The 20,239-nt window shown below is 39.4% G+C and overlaps 1 protein-coding gene and 1 long non-coding RNA gene across 2 annotated transcripts in view; both read right to left on the bottom strand.

Annotated features, from left to right (window-relative positions):
* Window positions 1–3,103, bottom strand: part of LOC108678325 — an 8,191-nt gene extending 5,088 nt beyond the window's left edge. Inside the window, exon 1 of the long non-coding RNA XR_001931315.2 lies at window positions 3,002–3,103. This is a non-coding gene — a long non-coding RNA (uncharacterized LOC108678325). The remainder of the gene's footprint in view (window positions 1–3,001) is intronic.
* A 7,797-nt stretch (window positions 3,104–10,900) lies between these two features.
* LOC108678282 lies at window positions 10,901–18,546 on the bottom strand. The gene is made up of 2 exons (XM_018166659.2): window positions 12,060–18,546; window positions 10,901–11,676 (listed from the first exon to the last, which is right to left on the bottom strand). Exons 1-2 carry the CDS (start codon window positions 18,474–18,476, stop codon window positions 11,095–11,097), a joined length of 6,999 nt encoding a protein of 2,332 aa, XP_018022148.2. The 5' UTR covers window positions 18,477–18,546; the 3' UTR covers window positions 10,901–11,094.
* Between the last annotated feature and the right edge of the window lie 1,693 nt (window positions 18,547–20,239).

Below are 20,239 nucleotides of genomic sequence, written 5' to 3'. Positions count from 1 at the left end.
AGAGCTTATTTCCCAAACAGGGTTAACTATTTTGTGACCCTTCTTTACATAAGTTTTCTTTAAAAATTAGCCAGAAATTCATTATTTGCAGAAGAGGGTTGAAACAAGCACTGAAATGACATGCAATGATTGCTCTAACATATTCTTCTATCAAATTAAATTCAGTGCAATTAGAATGCATGATATGGGCTGGTCCTTTCTTACCCCATGAAGGCTGTGATCCTGTCTTACCCCATTTGACTATATAATTATTCATTCTCTTGCACTAAGTATACGAATGATTAGTTGGACTCGGTTACCATCCGCATTGATCATCCCACTAGATTATGCACCGGGAGCGGGATGCGAGAAAGAAGCTAGGTATTTAATTCAGTCGCATCATGTTAGCCCACGTGTTATGTAGTTCTGCTTGTCTGAACTCTGAATTGCGTGTTTAGTGTGCATGATGGAAAACTCTGCTTTGCAGCGTAGTTATAATTACTTAATGAAGTTGAGTTCATTGCAGTCAACTTAAGAGACATTTTCAACCAACTAATACTTTTTATAAATCTAATTTTAATTATTGGGTGAAAGGTGCAGGCATGCAACTTCCAAGTGATTAGGTACCTCATAGAAACTGAGCAAGTTAGCATATGTGTTTTAAGCCTTTAAGAAGTTCATTTTTTGCCTCAAATAACGATGTTGGATAGAAAAAGTGGTCTTGGACTTGGTGAATCAAAATAATATATGAACCTTCGAAATTAGAATTCCATCCTGACATATAGCGATATAGGATTCAAAAATTAACTTGAGGGCATAGTGGAAGTCTATGAAGAGAGGTACTTATGTTGGTCCACAGCCGTGCGGCGGTCCGCGGTCTTAACCCTTCGCAAGGCCCCATGCCCTTGGCCCTTGGGCCCCTGTTGCAAGTTGCAATGGTCTAAACTCAACGGTTCAACTCCCATGGTCTCATCACAACTCCCTTTAGAAATACATAAAGTTTTGAAATTGATATAAATATATCAAACTGTTGAAACTCTATATAAAAATAAAGTCTGATTTATTATTTTGGAAAATGTGTTGCTGCAACATTTTGAGAGACTGTGCCTAAGCAGAATAATATATTATTATTATCATAGTAAAAATACCAAGTAATAAAGTAGTTCCTTGAATGGCCACTGCTGGCGCTAGGATCTGGATGTGGATGCGCCATGTTTGTTTAGAATTCAAACAATTTGATATCTTACTGCATCACAAGTTAATATATTTAAATAATTAATAATGGAAAATATGTTGCTGGAACACTTTAAGAGACTGTGCCTAAACAGAATACGATATTATTATATAATTAGTCTAGATACTAAATAATAAAGTAGTTCATTTGCCTGCCGCTGCTAGCGCTGGCATCAGTAAGTGAACCTTCTATGAACAATTTTAATTCAACATGGAATTATGGAGACGCAACTTCTAATCTTCTATGATTAATTTGAATCATAAACATTTACGTAATACAAGAAATTAGCAATCAATAATTCAAGGTTATTTTGTAAGTTTTGTACCAACGGAAGACTATGTCTACATTAAATACGTATTGGCAACTTAAGCTAAAAAAATGCACTGTAACTGCAATCAGCTGTGAGAGAAGATGCCAGAAAGCGCGATGGATTTAATTTAGTCGTTTTTGATCTGAAATTGGTCTCAGTTCTTTGGAATAGGAGCATAAATTTCAGTGTAAAACCTATTAAAATTTTACGTTTCTGTGTGGATTTTGATGCTGTTAGCATTGAAATACTTGACAGTATCTCTGATGCAAGAAATACTGTCTAAATACATTTTAATTTAGAAATTAACGTCGATCAAAAATTCGAAATTACTGCTGTTCAGAACTTCAGGGCTATGTTGGTTCTTGCAAACCAATTGTTGCATCCAGTCGCTTATATTGAAAATAAAATGATTTAAGCAAGTATTTCTTGCATCAGAGATGATTCAAAGTTTGTTAGTGTTAACAGCATTATAATCCATGCAGAAATGTACATTTTTTATAGATATTAAAAATTTAGGCTCTATGACTTGTATACTATGTCTATAGGATTTCAAATCGATGCATGCATTCAAATTCAAATTAGGCCCACCCACACCCCACGGCCAGTGTAGCTGTCAGCTCACCTTTCTTCAGAAGTGTGAAAGCTTTTGCCGGTGAAGGTGTGTTTTACAATCGGTCCGTAAAGAAGCATTGATCGGTTCAAAATGACACAAGACCAGGTTCTTTTGAATAACCTATAGAATTGCACCATGCTTGACTCACGGCGTCACTCACCTTGAGCCTTGAGGGAGAGTCTAAAAAACTCTCTGCTTTGTCACTATGGCTTCACTTTCAAAGCTCCATTTGCATTGGTAGGATTAGTCTGATTAGGCACCTTTGAAAGGATTTGACTATCCTCGCGGGTATCGGCCACAGCTGCACACTTGGCTCTATTGCTAGAGATACTCTCACTTGATCCATCAGTTTCACGGTCCCTGTGCTTGCGTCTACCCGCAACAGCAACAGGAGTGGCCTCAATGCTGCTATCTAGATCAGAGTCCTCAAGAACAAAACCACCATCAATAGCAATATGCTCCTCCATCAATGATCACTGCAGCACACTCAGCGTCAGCTAGCTAACTCACCGACACCACCTCCACAGTACTGACAGTAGCAGTAGCTATGAGAGGCTGCAGGCTGCTGAGCCAGAGCCTGCTGCTGGTGCTGGGGGACCAAACCCAGACCCAGCAAGACAGCCTGTATCTCCCATGCAAGACTATGATCAAGACGGAGGACGATTTCTTGTGAAGTTGTGATGACGAATATACCTGACAGAAATGGAGTAGACAAACAAAACAAAAAAAAAAAGGAAAAAAAAACAAGGCGGACTGGCAAACCTCTGAGGGAGAAAGCCAGTGGGGTTAAAGCAGAAACAAATCAAATAATAAAGGTTATGAATACTTATAAGAATATGAATCAAAAATTTACCGGTTACGTTACCTTAGGGATCGCAGTTCACACACATGCTTTCACGACGAACGCACCTGACTTTCTCCGATTGAGAATGAGAAGTAAACAATAACCCAATTTTAAGCAGCTGTTTGATTGGGTTTCAGTCACTTAATTAAGGTAAATGACTTTGATCAAATTTTTGTTAATTTAAGTGTTAGCAATTATCTTCAGATGGCAAGTAATTTTTTACAGGCAACCTTATAAATTATGTCCAAACTAAATACAGGCTTGTTAATCATAAAATAGCTTTCTATATTACTCACAAAATTAACACTCATTCAGTTGCAGTCTAATTTGCTTTCATGGTCATACATACCTTATGGAAACTATAGACTAAAAGTGAAGTGATGTCCAGCAGAAGCTTGAATACGGCAGTTACTCCTTGATGCAAGCACCGCTTGTTCTTGCGGTTGACCACTCAGACCAGGTTTATTTACACAAGGATGGACCAAATCAAGATGTTATAAAATGTCTCCAAGGGCTGGATGATTGGTCAAGGGACAGAGTTCACACCCAGAAGCTGAAGGCATCCAGTTACGGGGACTATGAGTTTTCGCTGGGAATTATTCATTCAAGCTATTTTGAGTCCAGAGAGAAGTTCGACTCCCTGTACTCTCAGGACGGCAATATTTTGAACCTTTTGATCCGAACAAGAAAGTGGAGACGGTGGGAAAAATTACATTTCAGAAGACCATGGAACTTCTGACTGTGACGATCTCCTGCAAGACGGATTTTTATTTGTCAAATTACGAAGAAATTGAAAAAGATTTAGGTCGAAAGTTGGACAATTTTTGATCGAGATGACGAAAAATTTGTGAAAGGTTTGAAACAGGAGCTGTTTTATAACCAAGTTGTTAAGATTTTCGGTGGAAGTGATGATGATGATGACAGGGCAACCTCTTCAGTATGCTCAAAGACTACAGGAATTTGTTTTACAATGGGAATGACACGTTCGCCTCAGCAAAACATGGAGAATATTACCTCATCTTTCACCATCTTACATCATAGTTGGCCGATATTGTAAACTTTGTTCGTGTTTCCAAGAGGAGGTTTTGCTTCGTTACCTCGGCTCTTTGACCTCTCTTCTTAATGACGCGGTCTGCCATTATTAACTTCAAACAGTTCAAATTCACTGTTCACAACACTACGATGACAGCACCAAGCCACCAACAACAGTAACATCCTGGTCACAGTACCACGTTAATTCTGTACGGCTACAATTAAAGGTAGAGAGGTTTGATAGTTTGTTCAAACAACTGCGGGGACAGATGTTGAGCCTCAGACTGGCATAATATAGCTTACGTATATTACCATGTCCGTTTCTGGTCGGTAGAGCATAAGTTAGTTATTAGTCAAGTTTATTATAATCCTGAGGCTCTAAATTGAGTTCTACTATGTCCAATGAATACAAGGAGGATAATAAGAGATTCCTGTTGGTTTCTGTCCTTACTACTAATTTAATGTAACTCAGGCCGTTATTCACTTGCCAGCTCCTGGGTCGCCATTTTCCGCAGTGGGTTCCTGTAGATAAAACAATGGTCAAGCCATGTGTCAAAGTTAACCGTGCTACGTGGTGAGATGCTGTGATTGCGGTTAAAAAGGAGATCATTGCTTGATGTCCGAAGTCCCTATGACTATAAAATTATTTGTACTGTGTATTAAATACGGGAATTCCTGCCGACCGATACGTGAAAACTCTTAAACAACGCTATTTTAGATATTATTTAATTAAACTTAAATGAGTGGTAACATTAGATCAACTAATGGAAATAAACTCTGGCCTTCTTGCTTACAACCAATCACCTAGTTAAGATAACAGATAAAATATATATAGAATTTTGCTGGCTTGTCATGTTATATATGCAAATTTCAACCATACATTAAATGGCTGATTCCGTACCATTCAAATTATGACCAACTATAATAAAACTTTTATTAAACTTTGAACAAATTGTGCTAGCTCAACCTGGCAATAGTGAAATATCCAAAGGTTAAAAGAATATTAAAAAGAACAAATTTCTCACCTTTTAACCCCAAGTAGCCTCCTTAAAAAGGCTGCACTGCCCTATACGGCCTGGCGAAAGACGTAACTACGCATTCAAAATAATTTCAATTTTCAGAATTACATATAATTGCGAATAGGTTCGTTACAAGAATACTTTTATGTTTTGTGTTGTGAATGTCTACATGTCAAGCTGAAACTTACGTTCAAACATCCGTACCCATGCTATACTTCAATAGAAGATTATCAATTACTGGGTAATTGGAGATTATCTATTTGAAGTTATTCTCCAGATAAGCTTTACGAATATATTAATTAAGCGTTACGATTCTCCAGATAAGCTTTACGAATATATTAATTAAGCGTTACGATTCTCCAGTCTGGTACTTGTAAGTTTAGGTTTTTAATTGTGTTTTTTGTGCTTTCAATTGTACTAATTTGTGACTTTCTATGTAAATTATAGATTCTACGAACTGACGATGGAGCTGGACTCCGAAACGTTTTCCATAAAGATATGAACATTTGTGGTTTAATCCTTGCTTTTAAATTTTTGGCATTGGAGAACGTGTAACGTCCTAGGAAAAAAAAGTAATATATTTATTAAATATATTATAAATAAGAAATATCTCTGTGTGAATTTTTATTCGCACAGAACTCGAGCTTATAGCGCCTACATTGCTATTAGTAATCAAAATTATGTCACTTTTTTATTTACTGACGGATCATTTTGAAACTTGGTACACATATGTAAAACAGAAATCTGAGACTTTTTTGTTCGTTTAAATTTTTCGAAAATAATGAAAGAAAACGTGAAATTCAAAGAAAACGGCAGAAAAGGGGCCATCGTATAAATGTATCGCATTCAATTAACGTGCTATAACATCGAGAAACTTATCATTTGATTTTTAAAAACCATATCTAGCGATTGACCTACCACTTTTTCCAAATTATTATTATTTTTGATGAGTGGGTGGGGGGGGATTTTTAGATGATTTCAATTTTTCTCCCCCATGCTAAATATATAATCCAAACTATATAACGAAATAAAAAAATGACCGAATTATCGATAGATATTTTATTTACAAATCGAATGGTATGTCTCTCAATGTTGTAGCTTGAAAATCATGGAAGGAGATAGATTTTTAGGATGGCTTATTTTGGAAATTTGAATTTTCCGGGGGAGCCAAATGAGTAAAACTTAACATAAAAAGAAAATGCTGCAAAATTGCTTGATACTGCAGCCCCAGCTTTCTCATTGCCAATTGCTTGTACTGATACCATCGCACGTCTTTAGACTTATTCGTGTTCAGTTTAATGCAAATAATAGGCTATAAATGTGATTTCTCTGATATATATATTTATATTTCTATAAAATGGTCATTTTATAAAAATTCAAAACGGCCTAACGCAAAATGTCTTGCATGTACATCCTTGGTACTATAGCTTTATACATAGTACGCGTCTTGTTTGTAGCTCTAAAACGAGTGCAAACACATGACAATTAACGCGTATAATGATCTATATATCCGGATTTAACTAAGAAAATATCTGTAAACAATAGTTATAAAATGTCAATTTTATAAAAGTTTAAAACGGCCTCACCAAAGAACCATGGAAGCTACCTCATCGCGGTTTGTTGCAGCAGCTTCGTTATAATTCTCCCTACAAAATGAAATTATAACACAAAAAAACGCAATTCCTTCCTTTTTATCCAGACGCTCCCCTTAAGGAAGCCTACGGCAAGTTTAACGTTCAAAGTATTTATATTTGTTGCTTCTGAAATCAAACTTGTAACAAATAATTCATAGTACATTCAGAAAAATGAATGATCTAATTTGTGCTAATAGTACGCCCAGGTCTAACTTGTCAGGGTAACCCATACAAGATCAAATAGTGTGTCTTTATTAGTACAAAGTCATTTTTTATTAGCATTTATCAAATGATAATAAAACATTTTTGTTATCATTTATCAAAGTCATTTATTTTATTACTTTTATTATTTTTCAGGAAAGGTCGTATACAAGATACCACGAGTTCAACACTGGGACGCTCAGGAACCTTTCCCTGGGAACGCGACTTCCCATAGGACTTCAGAAGTCCCTTCTTGAGGGGTAATTGTGGATTAATGTAAATTTCATCGTGAATTTTTCATTTCAGGCTCCTAATCCTTGCTAAGCGCAACCTGAGAGGCAATTAGTGGATTAATGTTCTTTTCATCGTGAATTTTTCATTTAATTTCAGGCTCCTAATCCTTGCTAAGCGTGACCTAGGGCGTAATTATAGGAATAATTTTCTTTTTTCCCTGAACTGAACGTGAATTAAATCAGGATGCTATCGAAAATTACCCTCAAAAGATGGTGAAGGCTACCGATGGCGTGACAACGAAAGTAAAATCCTTCTAGGTGCATAATCAACATGCATATTTTCAAAAATTCGAGAAAAATAGTTTCAAGAGGAAGTAAGCAGGTAAAAATTCAACGACCTATCGAAACAGTGATCAAGTTATCACGTACAAAAACAATTTGACTTAGTTCAGGCTCTGAAAGATCAGCTTGAAAACACGTATGTCGCAAATAGAAGACATACGCGAAAACTCAGGTTTGCATTATGCACTTTTCAAACAACTAATTAATTATTCGGCATAAGTGCGAAATTTAAAGGACGAATTTACAAAAAAATCCAGGCAAATTCAAAATATTCATTGATATTTAGTGAAAAATTTTTTGTTATACTGCATGAAAATTTGTGTAGGTAAAGTTCGTTTGAAAAAAGAAGCGAATAAGACAGCATTATTAATTTTAAAGTTTGAGCGAAATAAGTTCGTTTGGAAAGCCAGGTGACCATGGGCCTATTTCTTCAGTGCAATGGGCCTATTAATTCAGTGCAGACACTTCTATTCAATTCTAATAGTCACGTCTAATCCTCATTACACACAGTTTACATATATTGAAAATACATCATAATTTCCCAACCAAAGGCAACCATAATGAACATACGTATTGAAAGCGTTCAATTTTATTAAAGAATAGGGACAATCTTATCTCCTTAAAACTTCTTATCTCCGGTTAGGGCAATCTTATTATCTTGAGGCAACATAAGCTATATAGATTGCCTTATCTTATCTTAGATATCTATTAAATCTTATATGATATCTATTCTAATAAGATTCTAAGATATTTTAAGATTTCACCTTATTCTAATCTATTATAATGAGATAATATTGCCTTATAGGCAATATTATTATCCGTTTTATCTCCGGATAGGGCAATCTTATCTCCGTACAAGAAAGCAACTAACATTACAATACAAGTCCAACAGTAAATGTGATGAGCATGAATATCTTATAGATTAATATAGTAGATTATATCTAGACACCACAATATTTCCTATTTAAAGAAACCTAAATGAACAGACTTATGAACATTTTGTCCTTATGCACGAGTGCGCAAATCCAACTCTCATTGCCATCCGAATGCTATCTCATTACAACTACGGCGAGGCCATAATAGCAATGCTTTGTTCTTAGTATCTTCAATAATAATATTATCTTAGTTTCTTCAATAATAATAATATTCAATAAAGAAATCTTTTGTTCTTAGCCAATTTCTGCGCCGTTCTAAGTCGGGATTCATGTTCAACGTATTAGTTATGTACTCGTATCATAGTTACCCAACGTGCATGCAATAAGTACTGGCTTCAACTATTGTTTTTTCTCGAATATTTCGTTGAATTGAGATTTAACATTTTGTGTGCGTTGAAAGAGAAACCAAAATTAGCGCAAAATTTAGATCACCTAAATAAAAATCATTTTAGCTTGTTCTAGTGAAGGTGAAGACAAAAATTGAATATAATTGCTTAAAAGCCTTAGATGAGGGCTACACGAACTTGAATGTACTCGTATAGTACATTCAATTTGGAAATATGGAAATGTAATTGGAAAGAAACAAACCCACAATAAATTGGTGTGATATAATCAACAGAACAACAGAAATAACAGCACACGTTTACAGAAAACAGAAATAAGAACACACGTTTAATATTTACGAAGTGCAACGATGATCATTTATTACGGAACTCAATTCGAGGCAAAACAATACGATAGCATCAAGGAAAGAAACGACAAGCCATGAAACGTTTTAAACGTACCAAAGCAAAGAATTACATAAACATTGTCACTATTCAGTATTTGCTAGAACAGCGGACCAAACGATTCACGACAGGAATCTATGCTAGGAACTTCGGTGTCGTCCGTCAGGAAAAAATATACACTCGTTTCGAAAAATGCATTCAAGACCAAAACTTAGGTGAGTGGGCACTTTTTCAAATAATCGAAGTAGAGAAAATTTCGGGGGCTGGTCCGGGTGATTAGCATAGCCATGCATTTGGAGAACCCAAACTAAGCGAATACAAGTGTAACCCCGCCTTATGAATTTAATTTCGTGCAGGAACTCTGTTTGTAAAGCAGTTCGTTCATTAAGAGAACCTATTTTTTCCACCAAATTTAACGGAAAACATTCCGATCCGTTTCAGGCCTCCCTTACCCTACGAACTACGAGTGAAGTCATCACTGCCCTTACCCTCAATTGATATGGGTTGAACTTCACTTTGTGAATGGTGGAAGTTGTTCCCTGATAACCGCCTTCATTTTTATTAATTTCGAGTGCATTAATTTTCGTACATACCTGAGGTATCAGTACAGCAACATCTGGAGACAGATTAAAGTTCACCACCAACTCACTGACTGGTTAAAGTTCAGTGGCTACTAAGCTTCAACGTCCGTTCTGGACAGACCTATTCAAAAAGCAGTTTCAGATTTTCTGCAGACAAGAACCTTGCAAGAATCGACAACAATCATTCAACGCCAATATCATTATGCTATGAGATGTCAATGCATCAATAAATGATAAGAACATATAAACCTGCTTTAAATGATAAACGATCCTGGCATAAATCCGTCAACGAAATATCGCTAACGTTCCTAGCATTACGGCAGTCGTGTGATGAAAATTGCAATTGAGCGCAAAATGACATGCAAATGACCATAATGAATAAATCAATATAAATTAATGAAAAACCGAAATTTAATCCGTTTTTTTTTAAACCAGTTTGCCAGTGGTATTGAACCCCGTTTTTGCGCGTGTAGACACTCTGAGGTCAGATTATCACGGGCCACATGTTCTACGTCAGTACGGGCCACAACACAAAACAACGTTGGTAGGCTTGAACCTGGAGACTAGGTTCTGGTTGGAGAGAGCTGACCACGCACCCTCCCAACCGTTGACGATTGTGATGCGACAGACGTCAGGCGAAGGCGACAGACATCAGGCAGGGCGACAGACGTCAGGCAGGGCGACAGACGTCAGGCAGGGCGACAGACGTCAGGCAGGGCGACAGACGTCAGGCAGGGCGACAGACGTCAGGCAGGGCGACAGACGTCAGGCAGGGCGACAGACGTCAGGCAGGACGACAGACGTCAGGCAGGACGACAGACGTCAGACAAGGACGACAGACGTCAGACAAGGACGACAGACGTCAGACAAGGACGACAGACGTCAGACAAAGACGACAGACGTCAGACAAAGACGACAGACGTCAGGCGAGGGCGACAGACGTCAGGCAGGACGACAGACGTCAGACAAGGACGACAGGCGTCAGGCAGGGCGACAGACGACAGACGCCAGGCGAGGGCGACAGACGTCAGACAAGAACGACAGACGTCAGGCAGGGCGACAGACGTCAGGCAGGGCGACAGACGTCAGGAAGGGCGACAGACGTCAGGCAGGGCGACAGACGTCAGGCAGGGCGACAGACGTCAGGCAGGGCGACAGACGTTAGGCAGGGCGACAGACGTCAGGCATGGCGACAGACGTCAGGCAGGGCGACAGACGTCAGACAGGACGACAGACGTCAGACAAGGCATCAAAGGACGACAGATGTCAGGCAGGGTGACTGACGTCAGGCAGGACGAGGGTTGCGTGGTGCTGCTGTCTCCAAATTACTGTGTATCGACATTCATATCAGCAACAACTATATATGCGCACTTATCATAAATCAGTATTCACAGCTCTTGCATTATATTTCACATTGTATTCGCAGTAGTATTTGCAGTAGTATTTGCAGGCATTGCAACATATTTGCCATCTTGATCCTTCTTCCATCTTGCATCTGGCGGGGTCAAATCTTTTACAGCTTCTAGGTACTGTCCAAAGTCTCGTTTGTCGTTGTCCGGTTTGATAGCGTCCCATGCCGTCAAGGAGGCATTCTGATACGCATCAGTTTGCACTTCAAGAATTTCTGTGTCAAGGCTATTTTTCGGGTCATTTTTCCGCTTTTCAGGCGCTGGGCCGTACACTAAATTGTTTGAATACCAGCTTACTGAATTATATAGAATAGTGCCAGTAAATTGAGGTGTTTTCAAGGGAACGTCAACGTCTGCGTTAACGTTTGTATTGACAAGCAAATGTTCTTCAAAGACTCGTTTGATTTTTGGCAAATTAATGTATTCTTCGAAATCTTTTCTGAATTGGGTTGGATTACGCGCCTGACTCTCAATGACGGCCTCCGTGATTTCAGCTCGCGGAAGGATGTGATGTAAGGTTTCTTCTGTTTCGTCTCCCCGATCTTCTTTTGTTTCGTCTCCCGGTCGTTTTCTTACCATTCTCTGGAAACATAAGTAATGGTCAGGAACACGTAGTTTTAGGTTCAATAGAATAAGACTAATTTAATAATTTTACAAATGGTTTTACTTTTGTTATTACTTAAGCTTGTTTTGTTTTACTTCATTTTAATTTTGACCTTAGTTACCATTCTCAAGTACTTGTCCATACACCAAAGCCAACTTTACATTAATTTCAGCAATTTTTTGTTATCAACTCTGAGTTCTAACCTCTCTCAGCTTCCAAAGCTAGCTTGAAACCATTTGAGATGAGAAACTCCGAACAGAATAACTATTAAAATAAACAATAAATGCAATAGAAGGCATCCGAGTATCTTACCAGAAAACCTCTATTCTAAATAACTTATCGATAATTCTCACATGTTTACCTTGAAATAGCCTCCTGCTTTGCTATCACTTTTAATTTTTGGGTTCTTCATGGCTGTAATCATTTTTTCGACATCACCATCTTCCAGTTTCAGTCTTCCTGTAGTACTGTCTTTATATAGACCAGCAACGAATAAATTTTTGGCAGCTTCAGGGTTATTTTTCCTAATCCAAGTTTCAGCAGCTAAAGCCTTTGTAAAGCTGGCTGAGTTAGACTCCATGCTATTGGCAATTTCAGCTCTGAGATCAGACACAGATTTCTCAATGCCTTTGCCTTCAAGAATTTTGCTGAAGGCGGCAAACGCACAATCATAGCCTTCTGATTTCACATCTTTGATCTGCCCATCACTGTCCATGTAGAAGGCATGACCAACTCCGCTTCCAGGGTCCTCTTTCACATACATTACTTCAACGCCATTTTCAATGTCCTCTTGAGATCTAACATAGTTTGGATCATCTACAACTTTCAATTTGATCCCGTTGTTTTTAGCTAGAGCTGCCATTACAGCAAGATTGGCTGGTTCTCCTCCTCTGACAGAATTTGCCATTTGTTGAACATTCGGATCTGGTGGGGTTGATGAGGCACCATCTCTGCTCGCATGATAGTATATTTCACACTGACTGTAGGCAGTGCAGAAATCCTTGGCGTTGTAGTCAAGTTGCTGGGCGAACGTTCTGAATTGGCCATACTTGCCCATGAAAGCTTTTTCTTCTGCAGTCAAACTTTGTTTTTTTAATAGTTCTTGGTACTTGCTTTCGTCAGCCTTCTGACTGTCAGAATTTTCACGCTCATCCACGAAAATATGATGCTGCAGACGCTTTGAAATGGCATCAGTCAAGCCACTAACAGCCAAGGTTGACCACGGTTGTAAAAGCTGCGAGTCCATCACCTTCACCAACTGTTGCGAGATCTGATCTGAAACGGACTTGATAATTGTGTTGAAGGAGTCCAAGTCAATGCTCACAAATTTATGATAGAAGTGGTCAATGAAAACTATGCTTTTTGTTACATCTGCTTCCAAGGAGGAGCTGTCAGTAAGGTGTCCCGACAATTCATCCAACATCTGTTTAGGAGTGGTTTTCCAAGCACTCTGCAAAGCGTCAATTTTTGCCCTTACCTCTCCGCAACTCTCACTCGCATCACTGTCTAATATGCCGATGCCATCATTTTCATCAAAGATTTCAAGCTCTTTGAATTTTTTAGCTAAGACTATGGCAGTTAATTTCGGTACCTTTTGGCTCTTGTGCAGAATAAGGCTCATTGTCATAGAATTCTTGTCATACGATCCAAGCTTCTGCAGGATTGCTTTTACCACTGTATCGGCCAGTGTTGTAACCTGGTGCAGACCATTGAGTGTGGATATCATGCGAATAACAAGGCTGGCATGGCTTCCAAATCTGTTCGCATCAGACAAAACCCCTTTGATTAATGGCAAACATATTGAATCGAATTGTCTTTGCATGAAGTCCCGTTGAGGATTGACAGTTTCCGCCACAATGCTTTCAACCTTGGACTGGAGTTGGTGAGAACCACTGGCCAAATCAATTGCATAAAACTTTCGCAAAAGTCTCATGAGTTCAGTGTGGCAGAATGCCATTCGCACTCTTTCCTGCACTGACTCGGAAATTTTAGGCTTGAGAAGACCAAATGAAAAGTTGGACAGGTTTTGAATGGCAGTGTTCATGCCCTCTCTTGCTACTGCCTCTGCAGCCTTGGTGCATACAACTTTAAATGCCAAACTTTTCATATTCTTGCCGGTGCTCAAAACAACCTGACCAAGAACCTTACTGTTTGAAATAATCTGTGTGCCCACTTGTTCCGCCATTTCTTGAGCCATTCCAGTAGCAAGGGTCTCAACTCCCTTCGCTGCATTTTGCACACCCTCTTTCCATTTGGAGTATCCCATGGTAGCAGCAGATATGGCCAGACTCACAGCTTTCTGTTTGCAATAATCGCTCCATTGAAACTGTCTTGTCTTGAATGCCCTGAATGCTATGAACACATCAGCAACACCCTCCGTCACAAGTCCCATGCCGAGTGAGGACCCAAATCCTGTGGCCATCAACACTCCTCCAATTAACACTTGGCCAACGCCCAATGCAGCCACAGCGGTTACACTCCACCACGGAACGAATAACTTCTCATTTATCTCAATAATGTGCTCGAGACCTCTGCAGACAAACTGATTAAGCTCAAAAGTGGGTGAAGAACTCTTCATGAATAAATCGCACACATTTTTAACTTTGCTAATTTCTACGGCTTCTTGTTCCAAATTTGCATGCTGCAAGATGAATCTCACTTCCTTGTCAGACAAATTCTTGAATTCCAATGAAAACTCTAAATGTGCGTTTCTAAGCACTCGAACAACTATTTTTGCGCTATCTTGGCTCAATCCATCGAAACTAAAATTAACTTGTCCTTCATTGAGCTCACTGGCATAGAAATCAGAGATGTCACAAAAAGACAGGACAAATTTTGCATTTTCATTGCAGTTCTTCACAATACTTTTCGCTTGGTCAAGTGTAAGGTCTTCAAATCTAGCGTAGCAAAATGAGTGGTCTGTTTTGAGCTTCTCCACCTGAACCAACAACTGCTGCATGTTGAGCTTTTCATGCACTTGACTTTGGTTGAGCAACAATTTTCCACTGCTCAGTGACTTGTTGAGTTCAATCAGTTTTTTCAAATCCAGCTTGTTGAGAACAACTCCAACATGGACTGACCTGGCCTGAACGGATTGAAGCTTAGCTTGCGCTGCTTCCTGACTTAGATCTTGGAATTCAACATGCAGGACGACTGAAGAACTGCAGGATTTATTGTCTGATTTGAAGAGACTATTAAGTGGGTTTTCGTTAGCTTTCCTGAACACAATGTCGAACCGCAGGGATGGATTGTTCCGCTTTTGTTTGACAATTTCAAGCAGTTCGTTAATTTGTTTGTCATTGAATTGCTCTTTGAGATTTATGTCATCATTGGAGTGAATTAAAAGATCGGCCTTGGGCGAGTTAGTCAGCCTACAATAGTGTAAGCAAGATTGCTTTTCTTTGAGCTTCATTAGTGTAGTTTCATACGTCAAATCCTTAAACTCTTGGTCTGGGTTAAACAAAACACTGCTGACAGTGGAGAGGTCAACCTGATTCAGATTTATTTTGATGTTGCATGATCCCTGGGCCAGGCTGCTATATTCATCGGATGAAAACTTGGACTTAACAGCTGTACTCAAAGCTTTTAACTTGGAGAGCGTCTGAGTTTCTTTGGCCAGGAGCTTTTCATCGAATGCATTATCGATTGTGATCCAAGCTTGATCAATTGTTCCTGAATCTTGTCTGCATGTCAAGTGATTGAAAGTGAGTGAGTAAATTTCTTCATCATTCAGTTTCAGGTTTTCATTAGTGAATTTGTGCTTGTCTTCATCGTTCCTTTCTAGTTCAGTGTAGTAGGTAAGTGTTTCTAAAATGCATGGCTCTCCAGAAGTGACTTCATGACGCTTGACTGCTACAAGGTCCAGCATTCGCTTCGATCTCTTCAGTGCATTTATAGAAGCATTGATTCCATTCAGGTATGAACCAAGTATCGTTGTTTTCGTGTTTAACTGCTTACACAGCGGGCTGTTTTCAAATTCAGACTGTTTATGCTCCAGATTGTTTAGTAGCAATTGGGCGGCATTAAGCGTGCTCATCTCACCTGCAAGGCACTTAAGTGCAACTTTGAATGAAGCTAAAGCCTTATCTTTGTATCCTTCCTCTTTCAAGCGAAGCATGCACCAGGCTATGCCCACATGTGCGGCTCCTGGTGTGTAAATATCTTCGTTCTTGTCAGTAGCTGGATCAGATTTCGACCCCTCCGAATCACTATCTTTGCCATCTGACTTTTTGGGCTTTTCATCATGCTTTTTTTGCTGCCACTTTTGTTCCAGTTCCACAGCTTTCTGGAAATAACCAAGGGCATCTTTCGTGTTTGACGTGGTAGACCCCCAAGTGTTCACAAGCATGTCATTTGCAATAGTTATGAAGTAGTACGGGTTTTTAATTAGTTGCTCATTTTTGAAGTCATTTCGCAGCTGATCAATCAAAGCGCTGCATTTTTCTGCTGCTTCTTCACATTTTATGACTCTATCATCCAGTTTGCCCAGAAAGCCTGCCCATTGTTCTTCAACAGCTGACAACACGCAACACTCATACACAGTTGGCTCAATGTCAGTGAACCAATTCAGCAATTTTTTTATTTTAGTTTGAGTCTTTTTTCTAATCTTAACTCTAATTTCATCATTCAAGAACGAGCAAAATGTGTCAAAAAGCTTGTCTTTCACTTGGATGAGTTCCAGTTCTTGGTCTCGGAAAATCTGGAGCTGCTGTTTCTCTATTTCATCTCTCTGAGCTTTCATAGTTCCTGTTGACACTGCGGTTGTGGTGGTGGAATAACCGTCCATGTTACGAGCATTGAGGATCATGACACCAGTGCCACGCTTGCCCTGCCGGGCAGTCCTGCCAAAAGCTTGATCTTCAACCCTCTGGTTGGGTGGCATGAACGTCAAAATGACGTGCAACCCACCAGTTGCTTCTATTTCATCCGTTTTTATGTCTGTGCCTCTGCCAGCTAAGTTTGTGGCAATAATGACTTGCCCTGGCAAAATTCGCTCAACATTTTTCTCCTGATTTGTGTCATTCATAGTGTATAGCTTGACAGAGGTTGGTGGCAGTTTCTTATTCAGCATATCACTGATCTGGCTGGCATTTTCAATTGTCTCACAAACGACCAAAATTCCTCTGTCTTTTTGAGTCTCCAGCACAATGTTTGACATAATTTCTTCCAGCCAACTATCTTCATTCATCGCTACAATGGAGTCAAGTTGCAGGAACTGTTTCTTGCGCTTCTGTGGTATGTTGAAGAGGTCTACTTTGTAGACACTTCTGAGCACTCCTCTGGCAGTATCTGACCCGAGTGTTCCAGTCAGTCCACAAACGTGTTCATATTTTTTCATTAGTCCCACGTTAGAAAGAAAGTTGGTGGTGAGTGTTTCACTTGTCATTTTCAGATTGTGCTTCAGTTGAAGGAACTGATGCAGCCCATCACTCCAGTTGGTGGAGCTCTGAACAATGCCTGTGCTGTGATAGTCCACAGGCTTGATTTCTCCGTTTTGGACAACATAGTGGACATTTTCCTGATAGTTAAGGGCCTCCACGGCATTTGTAATCCACTTGGACTTTTGTTTTTGCACAAAATCTGCGAAATTACTTGGTATATAGATTCTATTTTGCTGCATCTGGTCATCAAGATAACGAATTAATAACTTTCTAAGGAACTCGTCCACATCTTCAACAACCTCACCAATAGGACTCAGATCTCCTAATTGCGCAAAAAGAGCTTCCAAGTCAGTGATTTTCATGACATTGCCTTTCTCATCAGCATACTCCGAAGTGATGTTTCCATTTTCAAAGTTAACAGTTCCATAAACAAAATACAACTTTCCGTTGCACATGATGAACTTGTTCCTGATTGAAACCAGGCGCTGCCAAATGAAGACATAGAGGGCATGAAAATGGTCCATCCCAGGAACAGTCGAGGAAAGGCGAGCTATCTTTGAACTGTCGTCTATCAACATGCTGTCCACCTCATCCACAATGGCCACACTGAATTTCCTGCCACACAAAGTGCCCAACTTACTGTAATTGTCCCTGAGTATGTCAAATTGGAACTGTGACATTTCTCCATAAACAATGTCGGAAAGATAACAATCTTTTCCTCCTTTCAAATAGATAATTTTGTCATTATTGTCAGAGCAAGAGAGGCCAAATAACCTGTACAACTTAGCTTGCTGCTTCGCATCCCTTTCGGCTAAAACTGGTGAGCTAGTGAGGATGTCTACGCTATTGCCTCTCAATGCATTAATAATGGCTAAGATGGAAATGATTGTGGATTTGCCCTCGCCAGTTGCCACTTCCAGTAGCTTTCCTTTCATACTTTCAGAGTTTTTTAGAGCGACTAAACTACACAATATCTGGGTGTTGGTGAGTTCGTATCCCGTAATGAGGAAGTTGGCTCTGAGAATGACTGCAATTGCCTCATGGTCGGAGAATTCCTTAATCTTGCCAGACTTGATACCCTTCGCCCATAGATAAATCTGCTTCTCATTCCAATTAAACTTTTCTGACTGTTCCTGGAATATACACTGCTGGATGTTAAGTGAATTTCCTTCCTTGAGTTTTTCAAGGGCCGGCTCAGACATGTTCTTGTCTTTGAACTCAGCCAGAAGTTCATTAAGATCTTTCACTTTGCCCTCCATCTGGAAGTGATTCTCAATTGCAAGTTGGTGAATTTTTTGTAGGATCTCTTGGAATACTTGGGTTTCTGTCGTGATTTGTATGCACTTTTTTATGCAAGGTAATGAGAACAAGCTGTAAGCTTGAATGGTGCTCATCATGTTCAACAAGTTAGAGAAATTATTGAACGGCACTGGAGGGTTGAATGCTTCCACTAATTGACACAGCTGGTTAAAATTCCACCCAGCAGCGTCAAGAGCGCGCACCGTCTCCAAGAATTTGTTTTTATCAGTGTCACTCTTTGGCTGACATGAGGTACATTTCATCAAGTGTTTGACCTGCACATGGTGCATCAAGTCCCTGACATGAACACACTTCACACCCTCAATGTCACTAGAAACAATTTTCTTTTCTGAACAAAAGTTCGCGAGATCCTCAAATGCTGCCAGATTGTCAATGGACTGGAGGCAGGAAAAGAGTTCATTGAGGAGAGGTGTGTTAAATCTGGAACACAGTTTTCCTGCAATTTCCTTGGCATACTTATCAGTAATGCCACCTCTTTGTGAGCAGTGTGCGTTGATTTTAATGATGCACCAATGATGTTTCAGGGCAGGAGAGGGTTCTGGGCTATGAATATTCAGCAGATAGAAAACATCATCAAAGTTCATGTCTGGGATGATAGAAATCAGCTCAAGTAATTGTGAAAAATTATCAAAGTCGCATTTTTGCATAATTTCAAGGATTTTGCACGATTTGTGATACGTGAATTTTTCTTCAATTTCGTGCCATCTTGTGTAAAACTCCAACTGCTCCATCTGGAGGACATTGAAATTTAGCAAAATGCTTGAAGTCAAAAGCTCTCTTATCCACATTTCCCTTTTGGCATTAAGCAAAACTCCTACATCGAAAATCTTTAATGACATCATGATCTCCATCAAGTCCAGGAAGTCTCCAGTTTTCTTTATTTCCACTTTCAGGATTTCAGCTAGACTGACCAGCATAGAATCACACCATTCATTCACAATTTGTTTGCACTTTTCCTCTTTTGAGCACCTCAAGATTCCAAATGAATAACCTCTAATTGTTCCATCGAGGCACTCTAGATTCTCCATAGCTACTTCCAAACAAATATCTGGAAGTTGTTGAAATTTTTGAGCATGATACATGGCCTCGAAGAGACGAGAGTGCAGATGAGGCAGATCTTCCTCATCCTCACAGAAGTGTTGGACCAATGCTTGCACACACTCTACCACTTTAGTGCACTTTCTTTCTTTGATGATTCTGCAGAAACAAGGTAAAGTTACTTCCAAATATTTTTTCTTAAGCAAGCATTGCTCAACGAGCAAAACAAAGGACTGGTTCATAACATAATCAGATTTTCCACCGACGATTAAATTGAGAAACTCTGCCGTGCCATTTATTTTGCAGCCACCTGCACTTTCTGTGACCAACGAATGCAAGGCTTTCAAAGTTTCATCTGTTAACTCAAACTCCATCTTAAGCTCCGTGCACAGGGAACCTTGGAGGAAAATCTGCACATTTGCATCATGATTCTGCATAGTGTCCCACATATGCAAAGCTCTACCGCTCAACGTCTTACCACTTTCAACTACCTTATTTAGGAGTTGCAGACATGATTTTCTCAATGTCTCACACACCGTGCTGTCAGCTAGAATGGCAACGCTCTCCAACAATTCATCCGCAAATTTATCTTTACTCTCGAACAAATGTAAAAGAGACAGAGCTTCCTCCTGCAGCTGGACGTTTTCATTGTCAATAATGCATTTGAGTTGAAGAAAATTCTGATTGAGCAAGCCATCTGACATGCATATATAGTCTTTCAACTGACTCATCAACTCTTTTGGCGAGCTGCATTGCAAGTTTGCCAGATTAACTTTTTTCCTGTACTGTTTTTGATGGATGA

The sequence above is a fragment of the Hyalella azteca genome, unplaced genomic scaffold, assembly GCF_000764305.2.
Source record: "Hyalella azteca isolate HAZT.00-mixed unplaced genomic scaffold, Hazt_2.0.2 contig7276, whole genome shotgun sequence".
Lineage (NCBI taxonomy): Eukaryota > Metazoa > Arthropoda > Malacostraca > Amphipoda > Hyalellidae > Hyalella > Hyalella azteca.
This window is presented reverse-complemented; position numbering and strand designations above follow the sequence as displayed.

Coding starts and splice junctions, on each gene's coding strand:
- LOC108678282 (XM_018166659.2), bottom strand. CDS start 18,476: ATGATGAGCACCATTCAAGCTTACAGCTTGTTCTCATTACCTTGCATA. Junction 11,677..12,059: donor AAGCAGGAGGCTATTTCAAG/GTAAACATGTGA, acceptor TTATGTTTCCAG/AGAATGGTAAGAAAACGACC.